Source organism: Equus quagga, chromosome 12 (genome assembly GCF_021613505.1).
Source record: "Equus quagga isolate Etosha38 chromosome 12, UCLA_HA_Equagga_1.0, whole genome shotgun sequence".
Lineage (NCBI taxonomy): Eukaryota > Metazoa > Chordata > Mammalia > Perissodactyla > Equidae > Equus > Equus quagga.
In genome coordinates, this window is record NC_060278.1 from 103,796,222 (window position 1) to 103,817,454 (window position 21,233).

At 42.6% G+C, this 21,233-nt stretch overlaps 1 protein-coding gene across 1 annotated transcript in view; it reads left to right on the forward strand.

The window, feature by feature from the left end:
- The window catches only part of DOK5 (docking protein 5), a 151,780-nt gene extending 137,952 nt beyond the window's left edge, over window positions 1-13,828 (forward strand). The window contains exons 7-8 of the mRNA XM_046679457.1: window positions 4,860-4,980; window positions 13,079-13,828. Of these exons, the coding sequence (XP_046535413.1) occupies window positions 4,860-4,980; window positions 13,079-13,143 (186 nt within the window). The 3' untranslated portion in view covers window positions 13,144-13,828. The remainder of the gene's footprint in view (window positions 1-4,859; window positions 4,981-13,078) is intronic.
- Window positions 13,829-21,233: the final 7,405 nt, after the last annotated feature.

Consider the following 21,233-nt stretch of genomic DNA (forward strand, 5'->3'; position numbering starts at 1 on the left):
TTTTAATGATGGCTGTATTTAAAAAGCAGCTCGCAGAATTCCTGATAATGTAACACTCAGCTTCTGCAGGCTGGTTTGAGACAGCTCGACTCCACCATCGGTTGGATTACTTCTTCCACTCCACAAATATTTCCTGAGTGTCTACTGTTTACCAGGCACTGTTCTGAGAGCTGAGAATACATCGGTGAACAAAACAAACAAAATTCTCTTCTGGTTCTAAAATTCTATGATTTTTAGCCACTACTCTTCTAACCAGTCTTGTGCCTACGTATTTACTTTGGTTCCTCCAATTTGTACACGTGACTCCCCACTGCTGACCACATTCTCGGGTCCCTGCACGCAAGTCACATCACCTCCACATCTGTTAGCCCAGACGACATCCAGTCATCTAAAGAGTCTAACATTTAGCAGTGGCAACCAAGGACACCTGATCTGACCTCAGATCAGGTCTGACCTGCGGCCCGCTAAGAGTGCAGAACCGCTGGAAGGTCAGTGAACAGAGGAGAAAATATTTGGGATCAGACTGTGTGAGTGGCAGCTCCTCTGAGGATTCCTCTCTGACCGCTGACTCCCCTCCTCGCTCCCACTGCTCCCATTCTGTTGCCCCTTTCCTGCCGTCCCAGGGCACCTAGACGTCGTCTGTCTTAGCCCTTACCGATACTGTCTCGCAATTGATTCTCCTTATCTGTCTCCCTCAGGACAGAAGCTCCTTGAGGTTGTAGACTGCCTCAAAATCAACAAAGTCAACAAGTATTTGATGACAAGCTGAATAAATGTGCTTCCCATTTATTGATCAGGTGGTCAACCCTTGTAAGTTCATCAACTCTGGAAAAATCAGACGTTAAAATGTATATCAGCAGCTGTAAAGATTGTCTCCCATTTGGCAGCCATGGTTTTAAGATGCTGTTTGAATTGAACTAAGCTAAAGTAAACATGGAGAACCAAATAGGTGCCCCTCAGTAGGTGCTGAGATACAGGAGATTTGGGTTCTGGGAAGCACGTGTCAGCTCGTCACCTCCTTGCTGCGTGAACTTGGATCTTAGACTTTTGACTTGTTAACTCGGGAGACTGGGCTGGATGCTCCCATTGTTCTTCCAACCCTGATGTTCCCTGATTCTATTAAGTTTTCCGGACACTTGCAGGATACAAAATGGATGATTTGGGCTATGATTTCTGTTCTCTGTAGAGCTCAAGGATATGTATTTAATGGAAATATGGGGACAAGTATGGGTCAGATATGGTATCCAGTTCTACTTTAACACCATTTGTATATTCACATTGAGCTCAGATGATAAATTGGAGAATGGTTCATTGAAATATTGAAGTGTGTTGGTGTAAAACCCCTTTTTAGGCAAGGGAAGGCCAGAATGGCAGGAGTTGAGTTGTGACCTTTAGCAGGAAAGGAAAATGCCCTCAGTAAACAACTGCACAGACAGAGCCTCTTCCAGCTACAGTTTAAGAAGATAAGAATGGGCAGAGGCACAGAGGGCTCCCCCAGAGAGGTGCATCGCAGCCCGCACAGCCCTTGCTTGGCTCTCGTTCACGGGCTGCACATCTACCAGCGTCTACCTTTTTGGAAGAGTCCATCTTACATCTCTGTAGCCTGCACTTCTGAAGCCAGCATTTCCAACCAAATGTTCCTCTGCATATTTTGTAATCCCTAGGCAACTTCCAGCCTCCAAGCTACCTTCCAAAGTAACATGACTCTGGTTATAAATGGGCGTGCATTTTGGGTGCTCTTCCTATAACCCAATTTTCCCCAAAATTTTGCAGAATGGGAGGTTTTTCAGGAATGTCTCTATCACGTTACAGCAGAAATACCTATACTTTAAAATTTTACAGTTTGGGGTAATTTCTATTTTTGCTTCTTAATGTGAAAGTACTATGTTTCTTGTAAAAGGAAAAATCAAACTGTGGTCATGCATCGCTCAGTGATGGGGCTACGGTTTGAGAAATGGGTCATTAGGCAGTTTTGACATTGTTTAAACTTCATAGAGTGTACTCACGCAAACCTAGATAGTATAGCCTACTACGCACCTAGGCTGTATGGTACTCATCTTATGGGACCATTGTCATACATGCTGTCCATCTTTGACTGAAACATCATTATATAGCACATGACTGTATATGAAAGTGTATAAGGTTAAAAGAAAAAGGAGGAAGCATACAATTCTTCTCTCCAGATACTTTAGGTTATCCAATTTTAACTCCTCCAAAAATGTAGTGTTCATTTATATTTCCACCAGTGGTGTGCCTGAGCACCCATAGTTGTTAATATCAAGGATCCGAATTACTTGTGTCAATAAAGAAGAACGAGGATGGAAACTTTCCTGCTAGACTTTTCACCAAATGGCTTCTTGTCTTTTCACCCTTAGAGAATTCAGACATTTTTGCATTGTTAAGTAAGAAGACTTTCTCATCATTTTTCTCTAAAGACAATTAAAATGCTCCTTTCATAAAATTGGATATTCTTTAAAAGTGTTCAGGAAGAAATAGAGAGCCAAGCTTTATCATGTTCTCCATGAACCATGACATTGGTGTCATTGCATTCTTGTTCCTAAATAGCTTTCTAAAAATACAGTCACATCATGCTGGGCTGCAGAAATACACTCACATTAATGTAGCGAATAATTGAAGTGATGGCTATTTCCCAAATGTTTTCTTTATATTAGCTTTTTTCTTATCTCAGATATGACCTCTTTATATTAAGAAAATCAAATAATCAATACCTTGAAAATTCACTTCTTTTCCTCTCTTTATTTTCTTGCATTCCATGTAAATGAGGCTAGATATCACCAGAAGTCACCGGTAAATAGGTTTTTGTTTGTTTTGGTTTGGTTTTTGCTCTTAAATGTTGAGACTTTCATGTCTACAAAAATAGAGAAATAGCCACAGAGCTTTTCTACTAGCCCTCTTCTCAGCTTTTTGCTCTTTCTGTCTAACAGGACATGTTGAGGAAAAAACGTCTGCATGAAACCTAATACTGTGTCATTCTACTCAGGGACACATTTCAGTAATTGTCCTATTGTGATAGGGACCGAGAACCCAATCGGTTAAATGTAAATACAACACATATAAATTAAATTGTCTTTGGAATAAATGGTTATAATCTCTGTTTAAAGTTCATTCTCATCAACTACCACAAGCTTCGGGCTCCAGGGTACAAAGCCTCATATTATTTTGGCTTTATTGAGTGACTGCACACACATTCATGCCTAGACCTACCATGCTGAAGGGGTGTGGAGAGGGGAAGTTTTTGTTAAAAAAAAAAATCTTTAAATGGACATTGCAATTTATACTAAAAATAACAATGCTAATAATATAAATGGTATCATCCACTTTTTCCTGTACCTGTTTTGTGCTAAGTAGTGTCATCTCACTGAACTCTCATACAACCCAAATGGGCAGGCATTTAATGCCACCATTTTTCGCATGAGCAGTTAAAATGGATTTCCACTGGAGACAGTGGTCTGCAGTTCACTGTTTCCTTAATGATACAATACGTAAATGTTTCCTTTTTAGTTGATGGGAATCTCCCTTCCTCTGGTTTGCAGTTGCCAAGTATCCATTGCTCTAAGTGCAATTAACCAGGTCCTGAGTGATGGAGCCTTAAGTTGCCTCTAGTTTTCCATGATTGCAAACTACGTCCCAACGTACATCCTTGTACAGATCTGCTTATTTCTCAGCTCATTTTTATAAGACTGGGTGAGTTATTTGATATTCAGGCAACTCCAGGAAATCAAACGTTGCTAATAGTCCCTTCCTGTGTCATGACATAATAAAGCTATATCGTGATTGTGTCTAGCCCAGGGCTCAGATGAGAGGGTGGCTGGAGAGCTGCCTCAGATGGTACACCCACTCCTCTTGTGTGCGTTGTCTTCTTTTCCCTCTCTTTTTATCCACCTTCTGCCCAGGCTACTAGGCTGTCTTCTCTCTGAAACCGCCCTTGTAAGGTCGGTTCCCCTGATGTGGTCGGACAGGCCATTGACTACTCCCCAAGGATCTGGGGCTTTACAGTGTCTTTTGGGTGAGATATTCTTAGCTGCCTGCAGCCCAGAGCCACGACTTCTCCTTTCCTTCCTCAGGATCTGGAGCAAGAATCAGGCGCTTGTAGAGCAGCCAGGGGTTTCTTCTGATGCTAGTGATAGAACACCCAACTCAAATCAGCTTCAACTGAAAGATGGGATTGACTGATGTAATTGAGGAGTCCAGGGCTAGTCTCTGGGTTCAAGTGGGATCCAGGGTCTCAACGGAGCTTGTCAAGACTCTCACTCTCCAGTTTGTAACCATTCTCCTCTCACTTGTGTCCATTGTTTGGCACATTCTCCCTTCCTTGTTCCAAGATATGCTCCAGTCCCATCTCATTTCCTCACAGCAACCCCACAAGAAAGCTCATTCATTCAATTCAACAAGTATTTAGAGCGTACCTACCTTGTGCCAGGAAATATTCTACACCGTGGGGAGAAAGTGATGCACGAAACAGGCCTAAACCCTTGGCTTACCTCTACTGAGACTCTCTTCTGCAAAAGTTCTAATAAATATCCCCAGGGATTGTGTCTTATTGGCCTGGCTTGGGTCACCAGGCCACCCCTAGAGTCAGTGATGAGGTCAGCCCCCCCATGACTAGGTGGATTTGTGCCGAGTTGGAGGAAAGTTCCCCAAAGAAAAATCAATGCCCGGCGAAGAATGGATGCTGTGAAGAAGCCAGAATAACAGCTGTCCACCACCACGGGCAAGTACTCACTGAGTTGCTGTCGCCTAGCTCCGTGGTTCTAAGACTCTCGGCTCTCAGGTTCCCTCGGTCAGATCTCTTTCAGTCCTAGGGTTGCTGACACAAAACTGTCTTCCCTTTGACGCAGCTCCAGATGAAGATGAGTGAGCGGGCCGCCTCCCTGAGCACCATGGTGCCCCTGCCTCGCAGCGCCTACTGGCAGCACATCACGCGGCAGCGCAGCACAGGCCAGCTCTACCACCTGCAAGGTAAGCACGGGGGCCTGGCGGCCCCGGGGGGGGGCTCAGCTCAACCCACTGCTGTCGCGTGCTGCACTGCTTAGTCCCCTTCCTCCCAGGGTCAGGGCCCCCATCAAGGCCCAGCTTCCCAGGCACTTAACTCTATCACAGTGTCCTGGGGGAAAGCGCTTAAAATGCAGCTTCTTGGGCCCTCCATCCCAGAGATTCTAGATCTTAAGCAGTAGGACGTGACTGAGCAATCTGCACTTTTAACAAACACCTACAACAGGGTCTGGGCAGGAGGTCTAGGGTCCACGCTTCAAGAAATAATCTATTCACTGATGATGAAGAGCACCAGCATTCCTTGGGAACTTGCTAGAAATGCAGCTTTCCAGGCCCCCCTCCGGACCTCCGAAATCAGGACCTCTGAGGGTGGGGCCCAGCCATCTGTGTGTTAACAAGCCCTGCAGGTGAGTGTCATGAATGCTCAAGCTTAGGAACCGTGCTCAAGCGGAAGGGGAGCGCACCGAGGCGGGCAGTCCTTGGCTCTGGTTCTGCTGCGACTAAGCAGATCCTGAGATGCCCCTCTTCCAGAAAATGGTCTCTGAAGCAGGGCACACAGTGGCTCACGGGGTGACAACAGAACAACTAGAAAGTCTATTTAACCATTTCTTATCCTTTCAAATGCACCTTTGTATGTTTTATAGTGTATAAGAATATCTTGTTCATATATAACTTATAAATAAACCAATAGGCCTATGTAGGGGATCTTTGCTGAAGACAGGGTGCAAGATCCCAGAACTTGGAGGAGCAGGCACTGCACAGCACCTAGTTCGTATGCAGAAATATGCTGAATAAATAAATGCGGGAACAAGTGAATGACCCTAGAAAACAACGGTCTCAGCCCTAAATGCTTGTTCTCTGTACACTGGTCACCCAGCCTTCCTTTCAGCCCTTCCTGCTGGTCATTTCTCCCCGAGAGAGCTTTTCCCCTTCTTTCTCCCTGGAATGGTGTGCCTTTCCCCCATCCTGGGTAATTCTGTCTCACCTCCAGTGCGCTCCCAGACTTTGTTCTAACTGGTGTGGAATCTCCGATTGTGTGTACTCATGAGACGAGGATGACGACACTCCTTTATAGCCTCAGCATAATTTTCATTTCATATTTAATTATGTGGTCAGTTAACCCATGACTAGCTCTTCCAGGAAGCAATGATACCAAGGAGGCAGGAGTGCTGTGTCTTCTTTTCTCCCCATCATTGTATCCCCCATGCCTTGCATGGAGTAGCCATTCCATGAACATTTGTTGAATGAATGTATAACGTTCAGAGGGCATGAAGGGTGCTTACATTCTAGTCTTTATGACTGCAGGCTGTGTTCACTAGCAGAGAGCATGGCACATTGTAGATGCTCAAAAGACGTATCCTCAGTGTCTTTGAGTGAGTGACAGTATTGATAAATAATTGATACATAAGCTTACTTTCCAAGACATACCTACAGAGAGAGCTGGGTTAGATCAGGTTGTCACAAATGCCATTTGTTCCATATCATCTTCAAAAATTTTTGCAATTTTTGAATATCATCGCAGTTTTTGGTGTGTACCATTGTCAGTTTTATTCAGTCTCTTCTACTTAAATAAATTTAGTTTTTTAAACAACCTTTATACTCTTATAACAACTGGCCATATTTTTCTAATATACGATAAGATGAATAAGTATTGTAGGTTTAAAAGAAGGGTGCGTGTGAACATATAGTCACACAAAGCGACTGAATTGCTTTGTAATTTGACTTTCTATACACACCAAGATAATCTTTATACAGAAGGTATGTCTTTTTAGATTCCATGTGCCTGGAATTCAAAAGAAAGTCAAGAACCAAAGTGAGGTAGACTTCATAGAGAGGAAATTGAGAAATTGCCTTCCTTCCTGAGATGCAGTGTGGTAATTTGAGAATAGTCAGCTTGCATCAAAGCTGATAAATCACTGGATTTCTCTAGAATACCATGTTTGCAAAGATGCACTGAGAGTGAGGAACATGGAAGACGTAAGACGTGCTGCTGTTTCAGATTCATTAGCAAATATCTTGGAGCTTAAAAATCTCAGCACAGTTTATTCATACAAAATACCCTATAAAGAACATAATCATCTTACCATCCTTAACTTAATAATCTAACTATCCTTAACCAAAATGAGTAGGATTTCATCAGAAATGATTTCGGGCTAACAGTCTCATCAGGGCCCTGATAATATAATAATAATATTTTTAAAAATCTTCTTCTTAAGATTAAAGAGGATGTTTTAGGTATTGTTAGCATACTGTTTGTATGCTCCTAGAGTGTATATGGCTGCCCCTGACAATATCCACATCAGGTTCCTATGAAGAAAACAACTCTATTTTCCAGCATACAGACAGTTTTTTCAACAACAACAAAAATTGCAAATATAGGTGCATGCAAAAAGCCCATATTATGGTTGGAAGGCCACACAGAGCCGACAGGTCTGGGATGATTATCAAAGGCTAATCCACTAATTCTGCAACAACAGTAGAGATAATGTTACCTCTAGAAGTGGAGCAGAGCGATACAAACATCACAGCAAAGAAAGAAATTCCCGTTCTTGGAGAAGTTTTTATGGCTGTTGTTTCTATCAAGAATAGGAAGCCATAAACCAAACAGCTCATCCGAATTAGACTGGGGTTTATCCCCTTTATATTCAGGTTTATTATTTACTATTCTTGTAATCCAATACTCAAAAGTAATGAGGCATTACTGTAAAATGAGGTTCAAGTTTATTGGTATAGATTTTTCAAATGAACACAGTAATACTACTTACAAAACAGCAATTTGAAGATAGTGATGACTAAGTTTCTAATGAAATAAATGCCAGTGATAACAAGAACAAAGGCCACAGAGCTTCTGCATAAATGATGGATTCTCAAGCTTTGTGATTGAGAATTTAGAGGGTTTTGAACATGATTGTGTTCTAGGTTTTGAATATAATTAAAACTTATTGTTTGCTCTTTGTTATATAGTATGATCTTCATTGAACAAAAATTTCCATTACAATTCTTATGTTTGTCCTGTTTTGGCTGCATATTAATACTCAATGAAGTGTCCTAGTGTCTTAGAATGTTTGTGTGAATGAGAATGGCATTGTAATTGCTTCAAAATTATTTTTTTGCTTTATGTTCTGTACCAGTTATTTTATTTGTTTTCACTTACTTTTGTTACCTGTGTAGAAATTCATGTAAATGTGTTTTATCTTGATACTTAATTTGCACCAATATTTACTGCAATGTTCCTCACCAGGGTGTCCTGTGTAGATTTGTCCACATTTATCTTATCATGTGGATTACTTTTTAGTCACCAAGGTTCACTGAGGTTCAGTACCAGTGTGTGCTCTGTGTGTAGTACGGGACCCAATTTACCAGTAAATTTGATAGGTTTTAAAAAAAATTGTTTACGGCTCACCTAACATCATCTTACTTATCAGGAATGGTCGTTTACATGACAGATAAATAGAATAAGTTCATCGGTTGTTCCACCTATACCACCTACCTATCTCTTCCCTCCCGCTCACCCCCACAAAAAAAACAAAATTGGGAAACCTTAAGATCATGGCGCTCTGTGTGCTACATAGTAAGGTTACACAGCTCATAATTTCTTCTTGGTTTCCTGGTATCTATGAGTTGTAATTCCCCTAGCCAGTTCCCCTACTTTGATCTGTTTCAGGCTGACTTTTCCTGACAGATCTTGAGGTTAATCTTGGAAATTATATAGACCTTTATGAAGGGATTTAGCCAACTGGTTTGAGAAAAATTCTCATTTCCTCCTCAAAATTAGTCCTAGAGCGCCACCTGCTGGTCTTTTTTGGAATTATCATTTTATTACCACTGCTTCTGGTGAGGAGGGGGAGGTGCTGATTCTGACACTTGCCACATAAACTAAGACACATTTAGTCTACCTTCACTACATCTCCCAGCCTATTTTCCAGCTTTTATATAGAAATTCTCTTCTACGGTTAGGCATATACAGAATCAACACGTGAAGGAGGTTTATCATGAAGACAGTGGAAGAAATTTATGAAAGAAAACCATTCAACAAGTGTATGTCGAACACTGTAGCCACAGGATTCTTTTAGGAAGGCATTGCAGAAAATAAACACAGAGTCACGTTTTTCAAATTGTGTTCTGTGGATTGCTGACCCTGGGAATTATTGCCCTCTCCGGAAAAAGTACTAGGGTCCAATAAGTTTGGGAGAAATGCTGCATGTTCAATTCTCCTTTTAGAGATTCAGAGTGTAAACCAATATTTTCAAGGCTCTGAGATGTCCTGCAGTAAAGAATCTGTTTAATCTTGTTTAAACCAGAGCTTTGTAAATTTATTTGAACATGAGAACTTTTTTCTCCTTTTTTATATAAACAAACATTAACATACCACTATGAAGTGCCAGATTTGTTCCTTATGAGGGAGACAAGACATACTCGATGAGTATCTTTATAAAAGCTACCATTCTGGGCCTGCCTCATGGCCTAGTGGTTAAGTTTGCTGCGCTCTGCTTTGGCAGCACAGGTTTGGTTTCTGGATACGGACCTACACCACTTGTTGGCAGCCATGCTATGGCGGCAGCTCACATACAATATAGAGGAAGATTGGCACAGATGTTAGCTCAGGGCCAATCTTTCTCAGTAAAAAAAAAAGAAGCTACTGTTTCTTGTAGACCTACTGTGTACCAGGCTTTGCACTAGGTTCTTAGCATACGTGATCTCATTTAGTGCTCAAACAGCCACTGGGGGTATTTTATTCCCATCTGCAACTAAGAGACAGAATTTGAAGGGGTATTAGTGTGTCAAAGATCACCTATCTAGTAAGGAGCTGAGGTTTTCACCTCTCCATTCATTCATTAACTCACTCATTCATTTATTTAGTAAATGATTATTGAGCATCTACTTTATGCCGAGCACTGTGCTAGGTGATGGAGATATTCTGGGGCTACTGGACGGGCATGTATCTGCGCCCCTAGAGCTTATAGTCTAAAGAAGAGCCACAGTCAATAATTAAACAAATATAAATATATTTCAAATTTGGTCCGTGTCACATGGAAAAGAAAGTGTTTGTAATAGAGAACAGTGAAGCAGAGTTGTTGGTTTGGGGAAGATGACGACAAAGGGACTTCTTTGGAGGCGGTGGTCACAGAAAGGTGCAGCATTTACCCCAAGATCTGAAGTCAGAGAAGAGGCAGCCATAGAGAGAGCCAGGGAAAGCACTCTCCACAGAGAATTCAGCATGTGCAAAGGCCCTGAGACAGAAATGAATTGGGGCATTGAAAGGGCAGGAAGGAGGCAGTGCAGCTCGTGCATAAGGGGCATTAGGAGATAGCCGGGTGTGGTGTTCTTCTCAAACTCCCTCACCTCCTTCTTAAAGTTAACTTCTAGGTGTCTTTGCCCTTCCTCCATAGGTGATCCATTGCTCAATATCTTTAGAACCCTTATACTTGAATTGCCTTGGAAGATAGCATCCCTGTTTCAAAACGAAAACAAGGAAAAATAGGCACATATCATTGGTCAGACTTGACTTTAGAAAATTTTAGGAAATCAAAGAGTCACACCAAATCTTTGTGTCACACTCTACCAGGCATCTTCCATGTTGCTTTGTTGGGCACTCCTGGCAACAGTTTGAGCTGGCAAGAGCAGGACTGTCTTCTCCCTTTCAATAAGGGCAGAAACCAAGACCCCCCGGAGGTCAAGGACTTGCTCGAGATCACATGGCTAGTGGGTGGAGGGACTGGCATTAGACCTCCAGGGTTCTGACTCCCAGTGCAGGGCTGTTTCTTTCTTATCTGAGATGTTCTTCCCCGTGGGAGGAAATCCTGCCACCGTGGGTGTTTCAAAGGCGGGCACCGCGCGATGGAAATGGCTCCTCGAGAGGACGGTTCCAGCCCATGCAATTTACATACTTATTGTAAGGATGAGAGTTTCTTGGAGCAAGTGGCTACTTCGGAAAAGTTAGCATTGGTTTTTCAATATGAATTCTAGCACAGTCACATACGTTGTACATGCAGAAGTTAAGAGAGAAGTAATAGACTAGGATCTGAGAAAATGTGAAAAAATGACAAAAGACCAAGGTTTCAAGCTTGTGTCTATAGGGGCCAGAGTGAAATGGGGTAGATGGGTGTGGTGAGGCCCCAGGTGAAGCCCAGGGAGAGTGCAGGCCTCAGTGGAAGAGGACGGTCTGCAGCCACCTCTAGCCGTCACGCTGTGGCAGAATACGGGGCCAGTGTCACCTTCCAGTCGTACAATAGGACAGGGAAATCGACCCCTTTATGGGAAGTCTGCAGTTACTTAAATATGGACAAGCAATTCCCAATGTTTCAGGACCTGTGCAGGCCAGAGAACAGGCCTGGGCCCAGATGAGGTCTACTGGCCAGTACCAGCTGGTGACGTTTGTGTGAATTGAAAAAGTGTAAGAAAATCTTTCAATGCATTTCCTGGCTTTAAGCTAAAATGGCGTTCAAACCAAGCCAGAAAGCCAGTTAGCCATAATGATAGAAGCTGTTGGTGTCTTCGTTTCGACTTGACCACAAGTGAATACTGTCAGTCATTTTCTCACAAACTCAGAGTCTGAGGAGCTATGGTCGAAGGCTCAGGAAGGGCTTTAACTTGGCCAAAGGTTTGGATTTCGCACAATAGTGTTTGTGCACTGTCTGCTGCCTGTGGCGACTTTTATCACACTATAACAAAATATACCCAGACGTTCACTCAAACCCATTAATAGAATTTCTCTATGTTATAGCACGTGTGTGTGTGTATATGTGTGTTGGCAAGAGAATAGAATTCGTGTTCAAAGTGGCTAGGAGGCTGGAGGAAATTATTTCCTGTGATTTGGGATATTTTAATATTCAAACTTCTCTGATAATAATCACTGTTCTTGTGTGCCAGGGATTGTATGACTAGATATATAATTTTCTTATGGTTCGGATTGGAGGCTTGCAAATTTCAGAATCTGTGATTTCTGGTGTCACCCAGGGACTCCACTGAGGTCTGATGGAGCTCAGAGCAGTTTGTGATAATGTGTCAGAGCATCAACTTAAGGCTTCCGGGCCACGTGCCACCATAAACCTTTGGGCTTGGTTCAGTGTTTAAGGACAGCGTCATTTTGAGTGAGTTCCGGCGGGGCGTGCGTGCGCCCCTGAGCTGCAGTTCTGTCTCCCTGTGTATGATGCTGGCTTGATCCGCACGTGGTTACAGGAGTGCTGTCTGTGCTCAGGCGTGCGGCTTTCGCTCTGTCGCTTCTGAGAGCTGCTCGCAGTCTGCAGTGTGAACTGCTTTGCCTGTGGGAATCCTCAGCCAGCAGATGGCAGTAAAGCCTCTTGCTTTTATAAAATCAAGGGATCTGTCTGCAGAGATTGGCAAGCTATGGCCCGCTGGCCGTGTCCAGCCTGCTGTCTGTTTTTGTTAAGGAAGTTTTATTGGAAATCCATGCCTGTTCGTTACGTATGGATGATAGTTGCCTTTGCGCTACAGGTGGCAGCATCGAGTAGTTGCGAAGAGACCATATGGTCTGCGAAACCTAAAGTATTGAGTATCTGCCCTTTATGGAGAGGGTTTGACAACGCCTGTCTTATATCACAAAGGGGGCTAACGGTGGCCTGTGTGTTCCTTCCTGACTTCTTCACTTTTCTTGGTTTGGAACCTAAACCTGAAATAATAAAGACTAGTTGGAGTTTAAGAAGGCCTCCCTTATAGCAAGACTTCCTAGTTGTAAGTAGAGTATTGTTTTATTTCCGGTCAGGTTTCCAAAGACTGTCCTAGAAAGAAGTTTCCACAGTCCTATGATTCCATCTCCCTTAAATACCTTTGGTATAGGAGTTGATCAAGATGAACAATTAAGAATTAAGGAGGAACATATCTACTAGTGCTTCCATCACAGCTCAGTGCAAAGGCCACATGCAAATGATATGTTAATCACGCAATCTCTCGTGACTCTTCTTTGCATATCCCTGTGAGCGGCCTCTGGAAAAAGTCCTGTGTCGTATGTTAGTTATTTCTGTTATATAGAAACTTGTTCCTAGCTAATTTGATTGTGGGCTTTCTTGAAATATAACTGCCGTTTTAAAACTTTTTTTTGGAAAAGATGTCACCAGCCCTCTGAAGCTTCATCGAACAGAGACTTTTCCCGCCTACCGATCTGAGCACTGACAGTAACTGCCAAGAATTGTGTGTGACGCGCTTGCGATGGGTTAGCCACAGATCCACCCCGGAGGTCACAGGATGGCAGCGAGAGAAGCCATGAAGAAAAGAAGCTTCAAGTCCTGGCTAATTGTCTCATCATTGGGAAACGCTGCAATACAAAATTTGTCTTTTTCTTTTTTTCCTTTCTTTTCTTTCTTTTTAAAAAATCTTAGCGTGATTGAAGCATACTGTATAGATATCAACTTTTGTTCCCTCTTTTACAGCTGGACAGAAAGGAGTCAATGCCACAAAATGATTTTCTATTGTAGATATCATGTCCTTGCACCTCTCTGGATCTATCCTTTTGTGGATTCTTGTGATTTTCCTTCTGAGTGTTTCAATTGTATGACAGTCAGTACTGACAGTAAAATGGCTCTTAATTATTTGTTATTTGTTTATATCATATTCCTCAGTTATTAATATTATGGTTCTAGTTAACTATTGGAAATCATATTTTATTATATTACTAGTTAGTTAAATCAGTGCTTTGATGCATTCTTACCTATTATGTTAAGAAATAACTTTTTAAAAGCCCCTTTAGTATTCTTTCCAGGGTTACCATTTCTCCCTCACAGGATCCCCCCACTTCCTTTTCTTAAAGCCTTTATTTTGTCTGGAGTACCTTCATAAAACATTTTAAAATAAAAGGTCATTCTTCACCCACATGGTCTTTGGATTCTGGCAATGTGGTTTTCTGTGTGTCTTCAGTATTTCTGAAGGTGTGTGAATATTTTCCTTACGAGCCATGAGCATGGTTTGCCATTGCATCCAATGCCAATCTAACCGTTTACGCATTTGCTTGCTCGTTCAGTAAGCTGGTCTGTACCAAGCATCTCCTGGTTCCAGGTGTTGTGCTAGATAGAGTCTGGGGTTATCGAAGTAAAAAGACACAGACCCTGTCACAAAGGACCTTAAGTTCAGAGAGTACAACAAGGAAATAAAGTTGCAATTACAATACAGAGTGACATCTGTTAAATGGGTGCCCAGTGGCGACGTGCCTCTAAAGAGATAGTCACTCTGTTCCGCAGGCTTTCCCACTGGGAACTGCGAGAGGGGAATTGAATCCTGTGGGCTTCTGAGGCTGAAGTTGCTGTAAAGCTGTGTGAGAGGGCAGGGATGGTGTTTGTCTTGGTCACGACTCTATTTCCAGTAGTGTTGCCAGATAAAATATAGGACATCCGATTAAATTTGAACTTCAGATACACATGAATTATTTTTTAGTATAAGTGTATTGCATGGCACATAGTTATACTTAAAAATGTTCATTGTATATCTTAGACTCAAGTTCAACTGGATGGTCTGTACTTTTGTGCCCCAAATCTGGCAACGCTATTTCCCAGGCCCTAGAACTGTGCCTGACACATAGCTCATGCTTGAAACATATGTGTTGAATGAATGGATAGAAGAAGAAACTCCTATCTATGCTTGGATAGAATTCTTTCCACAAGCAGAGGCAAATTCACATCGATGGTGTGCTTCCTCAGTGCCTTGCATTGGGCTAGGCCCTTCCAAAATGATTATTTTCACCCTAGAAAATACTATCCTGTATTTTCTAGGAAGAAAATAAATTATGCTAAGCCCCAAGAAAGGGCCATAAAAAGGTTCATTTTCATTTGTGCTCCTTTCAAAAACTGGATAATTTCCCCAAATGGAGATGGACCAATTAGACCCAAAGGCCCTGCTGAAGTCTGAGTTCCCCGCCTAAACTCCCTCTGGGATCTAAGTGAGTTGGATTTCCAAGGACCCTGGCTAGGATGTGTTTTTCTCAGGGGTGAGGAGATATTGGGGGAAGGAGGGTTAAATTCAGCTAAGAAGTAATTAGCGGATTAGGGATCTAGAAATGACTGAGTGCTAATGGCTTCGCTGGCATGCATTTGTGTTCTGTGTTCTCTGTAGCTCTTTGAACATCATTTTAGGACATCCTACTTCTCCTAGGTGTTTTTTCTGTTGTGTTTTTTAATATTTGTCTTAAAAATTTGGTTTGCCACACACATTTTTGATAATTCTCTCCCTGTTCATTTTCCTGACTCTGTCTGGCTCCTATTTTATTTTCTTTCTCTTCTAAAATTGTCTCCTAAGGGGTTCTCCCTGATTCCCAGGGCCTTGGCAGCCAACGTGGGGGATTAAACTGAAGAAGTAGATAAAGGAAACGGAATTAAAGAAATAATTATAATTTTAATGAAGTCGAAATTGCTGAAGCAAGTCTAAAGCTAATGAGGGTGGAAAGAAATATTGCTGAATGGAGTTAACTACAAGTCGGAACCTCTCAGGGCCTTTAAAAAAAGAAACATATTGACAAAAAAGAGTTGGCGTTCTATTAGGTTACCCTAGCAGCTTTTATTTACTGTTGAGCATATTCTAAGTGCTTTACTTGTACCATCTTATTTAATCCCCACGACAGCTTCGTGAGGTAAGTATCATTGTTCCCATTTTATAGATGGCAAACTGAGCCTTAAGGAGTCTAAATAGTCTAAATAATATGCCCAAGATCTCTTAGCCCTGTTAAAAGGTAAACTGAGATGCAAAATTTTCAAGATTTTATTTGAGCATGCATCAATTCAAATCAGGCCACACAAACCAAAGGTGGTTAGGAGCCCTCCACCAACAGGAATTAGGGGAAAGCTTTTCATAGGGAAGATGCAGAGACAAAGCAGTCACAGGGTCCCTTAGACAGCACGTAAACAGATAGGCGTGGCTGTGTGCCAATAAAACTTTATTTATAAAAACAAGTGGCAGGCTGGATTTGCACACACTGTAGTTACCAACCCCTGCTCTAGATCATAGGAACCTCCAACACTATCTTTTATTAGTTTCAGAGTTTTGGTGGAAACCACAAGAAATTTAAAACACTTCAACCTCTGGCCTTAGGTAAGGAGAATAGTGATTTGAAATGATTTTCATTTTTCTTTTTCTACTCCCTAACCCAAGTGGTAAACATACAAGTGTGGGAAAGGGGAATTTTCAAAGCTATGGTGGATTTGTCCATAATTCAAGCTAAATTCTAAAGCACTTGTGCCAACATTGCAAATAAACTGAAATCTGGAGATTAAACCACAGAATTTTTCTTAGCCAGTTGCTGTTTCTGTTTTAATTATATACTGAGAAAAGTGACATTTTAGGGGCAGGAGGTGGGGTAGGGGATAGGAGAGTAAATTGCATATCCCCCTGTGCATGCTCAACCAGTGCTAAAGAGAACTTTTACCTAGTTTAAGGTGGAATAATGCAGTAGTTACTAAAATGACTTCTAGAGCGGGACTGCTTGGGAAATTCATTCATTCATTTACCAAGTGTTGATTCAGTATCATCTCTGGCTATGCCAGGCTGTGCGGTAGTTGCTGGAAATACAGTGTGAATAAAGCAAGGAAAAAACCTGCCTTCACACTGCCTGATCCGTGGGCTCACAGTACTTAAGCAGGTTTCTCAGGAAACAAAAAGCTAAAGAGAACATACATTTGTATAAAGAGACATTTTATGATTTCTTTTTGAGACCGTCTTGACTTTGAGAGGAGGAATACTGTATCAACTATAAACAAAATCTTCTTCTCTTTAGTCTCAGAAAAAATACATCCATTTTCAGATTTCTTTTAAGGCAGCAAAATCAATATTTTCCATTCATATTGAGGTTTTAAGTTCTTTGGGTTAAATATTGGAGGTAAGGCCGCCCATCTTCTAATGAAAGACAACAGTAGCTTGATTTCAAAGCAAGCTTATTGGCTCAATTTGTGGTGATTTGATTCAGCCAAGGCAGGGCCAGGTGATAATTATTTGCCTATATCTGTGCTGAGTGAGATACCGCCGCCCACATTCTATTCTCTGAGCCTGCAGTTATCAGATGTTGGCAAAAGATGCTCATTCAGTAGATCTCGGGTGGAGCCCATAAATCTACATTTTCAATCAGCATCTCTAGGTAATACCAATGCAGGTGGTATAAAATCCTGTTTTAAGAAACATTGAGGGGATAGAAATGGAGAGAGTTCCCATCAGGTGAGATTTGGCACCTGGAGGCAGTCATCAGGGTGTTCTTAACTAAGACACCTTTGGGAAGTCAACAGGAAGAGCTGGGATGCCAGGAGATGTGGGAATTCCAGCACACAGGTGCAGATGCCCTTCAGCAAGTGGATTACATACGGGAAGCAGAGATGTGTTGTGATGGCAGCTCCGAAAGTGGGCTCCAGAGTGGCGTTTTCAGTGCCTCTGCAATGTTCTCTTTGTTACTATAACAACTAATAAGGAGACTCAGTTTGACCTTCTTTGTTTCTCTGAGATGCCTGAAGTGCAAAGGCTTCTTTCACTGCTCTTTTTAGTGGGAGAAAGCCAGCCAGGAGCTGCTTGTGAAGGCAAAGCACAGACTGCGAAAGATGCAGGGTGAGGAAAGATGCAGGGTGTTAATGAATCAGCGCAGAGCCACCAGCCAATGGGTCTCCAGCCCTCCCTCCTTGCCCGAGTTCTCCAATCTTTGTTATAATAGCAACTTTATTATCTTTAGTTTTTGGTAATAATACATTCCCCTCTCTACCAAAAAGCAGAGGTTGCTTGGGTAGATTTAAAGATGTTGGAGATGGGTAAGGATTAGTGTTTTTGCTCAGAGTTTTGACAGACCGTGACTCCACTCCTGGTGTCTGTATGTTGTGTTTACGTGTTGTGTTTATTTTCTTGTTTACATTGGAAACCCCAAGAGGCCAAGGACCAGCTTTAATTGTTTGTTTTTTTCAGGAGGTAGTTACCGTCTCCAGGCCCAACCGATGAGGCACACGTGGAAGTCCTCTATAGCGAGGGTCTGCAAGCTGACCAAAGCCGGCCTCTCCCTGCTTTTGTAAATAAAGTTTTATTGGAACACAGCCATGCCCATTTGTTGATGTCTTATCCATGGCTGCTTTTGTGTGACAGCTGCAGAGTTGAGTGGCGGTGATGGGGGCCACATGCTCACATGCCCTCTACAGGAAAGTCAGCTAAGTCCTGCTCTCTGTGATCCCCGCCCTCAAGAACCAGCTGATCATCTCGGCTCCCTGCTAGTGCAGGCATCTGCCATCAGCAGCGTTACCTGTGAAATTAGTGTTCTCCGTGACAGGGAAGGCTCCACACTCCCCCGAGCAGGGCCTGCTCCCTCTCGCTGCAGGGGTCATTTTTTCTGCTATTCCTTTTTCCTAGAAAAATCTCATCTTCCTCCACTCTTGCACAACTGACACTTCCTTCAGACTTCACTCAAACCAGGCTCCCAGAGTTCCTTCCTGAGACTGCCCCCCACAAGACCAGACGAAGCTACCAGTCATCAGCTTCTCAAGTACTCAGAGTGGCTCGTGCATAGCACTATGTACTGTTTATAATGACATTTTCACGTGGTTACTGGATTGTCTGTCTTCTCTGTGCTTCTCAAGCTCCTGAGGGCGGGTACTATATCCATTACGCTAAGCTTTGTACCCCCGGCACCAGACAAAATGCTGGTTAATTTAGTGGGTGCTCAATAAACATTCACTTCATAAATAAAGAAATGGAAAGAGAGACAGCAACAGATGCATCATTAGGTCATGGTTTTAGGCAATATAGGTTCTATCTCAGATGAGTCCTGTAGAGAGGTAAGTGCCAGGGAGCCCTAACTTTTCTGGAACTCCTGTGTGTACTGGGCATAATCCTTACATCATCCGTGTGAGGATGATGACTCCAGAACCCACATTCTTAACTTCTACACTTGTGGTTCCCAAACTGTATACCAAGGTACCCCAGGGTGTCATAGTGAACTCACAGAGGTGCTGTGGGATATATGAAATTTTTGTAGGAAACAGGGATACTCGACATCTATTGGACCCTTGAGAACTACCGGCTAGAGGCTGTTCAATTTCAACAAAGATCGCATGAAATTCATTTCTACGATGTCGTTTTTGTGAAGCTGGGTTTTTGACAGTTGCTCTGATAAAAAGCAAAAGTGCTATGTGAAAATCAACGGGGACCAGGAAATGAGGACCGTGGTGGGTATCCAGTCTGATTGCCAGGTGTGAGGAGCTTCAGAGTCCAACAGACATCCCCTAGCATATACATCCTTTTAGCAAGTAGTTGTGGTTACTTGAGGATAAAATACAATTTTTTTTTGATTTAGGTGTATTTTTTAATGGCTCCTAATTCATTAGGAGATAATACTAATTAAATTGTTTGGACCTAACAACTTAATAAGTGGAACTGCTAAGCATCTCTTTTGGCCTGAGGGTGCTATGAAAAATTACTGAGATGCTGAGAGCACTGTGAACAGAGAAAATGTGAGAACCTCTGCTCACGTTATGTTCTCCTGTCTTGCAACAGCCCTCAGATGTCGGCTCTAGGGTGTAAGCCCTTAGCCCTGTATCTAGTACGTGCAGCAGGGCTGGTTTCCTGGGTGCAACCTGTGCAGTCACACAGGGCTCCAGGCTCACCAGGCCCCACACTCGGTTTAATGCTCTGCTGTCGCCATCTTGAAAGTTTGACTACTTCTATCTTTGAACTTGTGTTTGTAAGTATAGTCTGATGGGACAATGGAGCACGCGTGTGAGCAGAAGAGGTACCTATAGGGAGAGTGTCTACTTGCTGTTCTTTGCATGTAGCGTTCATGATGCCCCATGAACACAGAAGTCCAGAGGAGGCAAGATGCGTGCGAGATGAGTGAGACCCAAAGCGCTCAAGAGAGTGTGTCACATCCACCACTGAGTAAACAGGGCCTTTCCAGCCCCAAGAGCTTTTCTCTCTGAACCAGAACTTGCTTCAAATGCAGAAAGAAGGCAGTAACGTTCTACGAAACACGAAAAACCAAGGAAGCCCATCGTGTCCTTCCTTACTCACGTGACTTCCCTGTATGACTCAGAAGGAAAAGGAAAGACAGGGCAACCCATAGTTCCTTTATCCTTTCAGCCCGTCCTTACTCATCAGTAGGGCCTAGAGAGTGTTAGAATGTGTGTGTATCAAGAAGCGAAATAAAAACAGCTGTGTTAGTTTTGTGCAGCATTTCTCCTGTTCTGGCAAGGACAAAATATATATGCATGTACAAGCTATGCATTACAAGTTGTGTGATTTTGGTGATTCAGCATGTGAATTAATGTTCTTATATTAACATTTAAAGTGGACATTGCACCATATAAAGACAACAAGTAAACTTCATGCTAATAATTAAAAATTTTAATTTTTCCTTACTTGCAATGACATTAATTGCAAATGAGAAATGCAATGACGAGAGAGAGAGACTAAGGAAGAAAGGAAAGTACTTTATGTTTTAGTTCCTTAACGGCACTTCTTTCCTGCTTTTTGAACACGGAGCCCTGCATTTTAAAGATTTTATTTTCCTTTTTCTCCCAAAGCCCCCCAGGTATATAGTTTCGTACTTTTAGTTGTGGGTCCTTCTAGTTGTGACATGTGGGATGCCCCCTCAGCATGGCCCGATGAGCAGTGCTATGTCCGTGCCCAGGATCCGAACCGGTGAAACCCTGGGCCCCCCAAGCAGAGTGCGCGAACTTAACCACTCGGCTACTGGGCCAGCCCCAGAGCCCCAAATTTTCATTTTACACTGGAGCTCACAATTCAGTGGCTGCACCTGTGCAGAAGAGCTCCTTAAAGAGAAGGCAAACTGAGTGGGACTGAGGATGATGTTTTAGTTGACTTTTTCTGCCTCTTTCCTGCGTCCACATGTGGCTCCCACCCAGGACGGTTGCTTGCCTTTTAAACCTTCCAGTCCAGTCATTTAATAATTGACCTCTATTGAAGACGAGCCCCACAGTTCCCATTTTAAGCAAATGCCCCAAGCCAGTCACAGTGGCTGCACAGAGCTAAATACTGTAGAATTATTTTCCTTATCACTGAATTCCTTTAAAGTCGTACCTTCAGAACAAAGAAAGAAAGAGAAGTGTTTGGTTATCAAAGGAAGCCAGCTCCCAAATTTACTTTCCTTTAGCTGTCATGCAAATTTCAAGCCAGAGGGCCTAGCAGGATGGCTTTGAAGATAAAGATCACAGTGACATCCTAGAGAGGCTTCAATAGGGTTTCTGACGATCCTGTGATTTACTTAGAGAAGGAAGAAAAGAGCAGAGAACAATAGGAAGAAC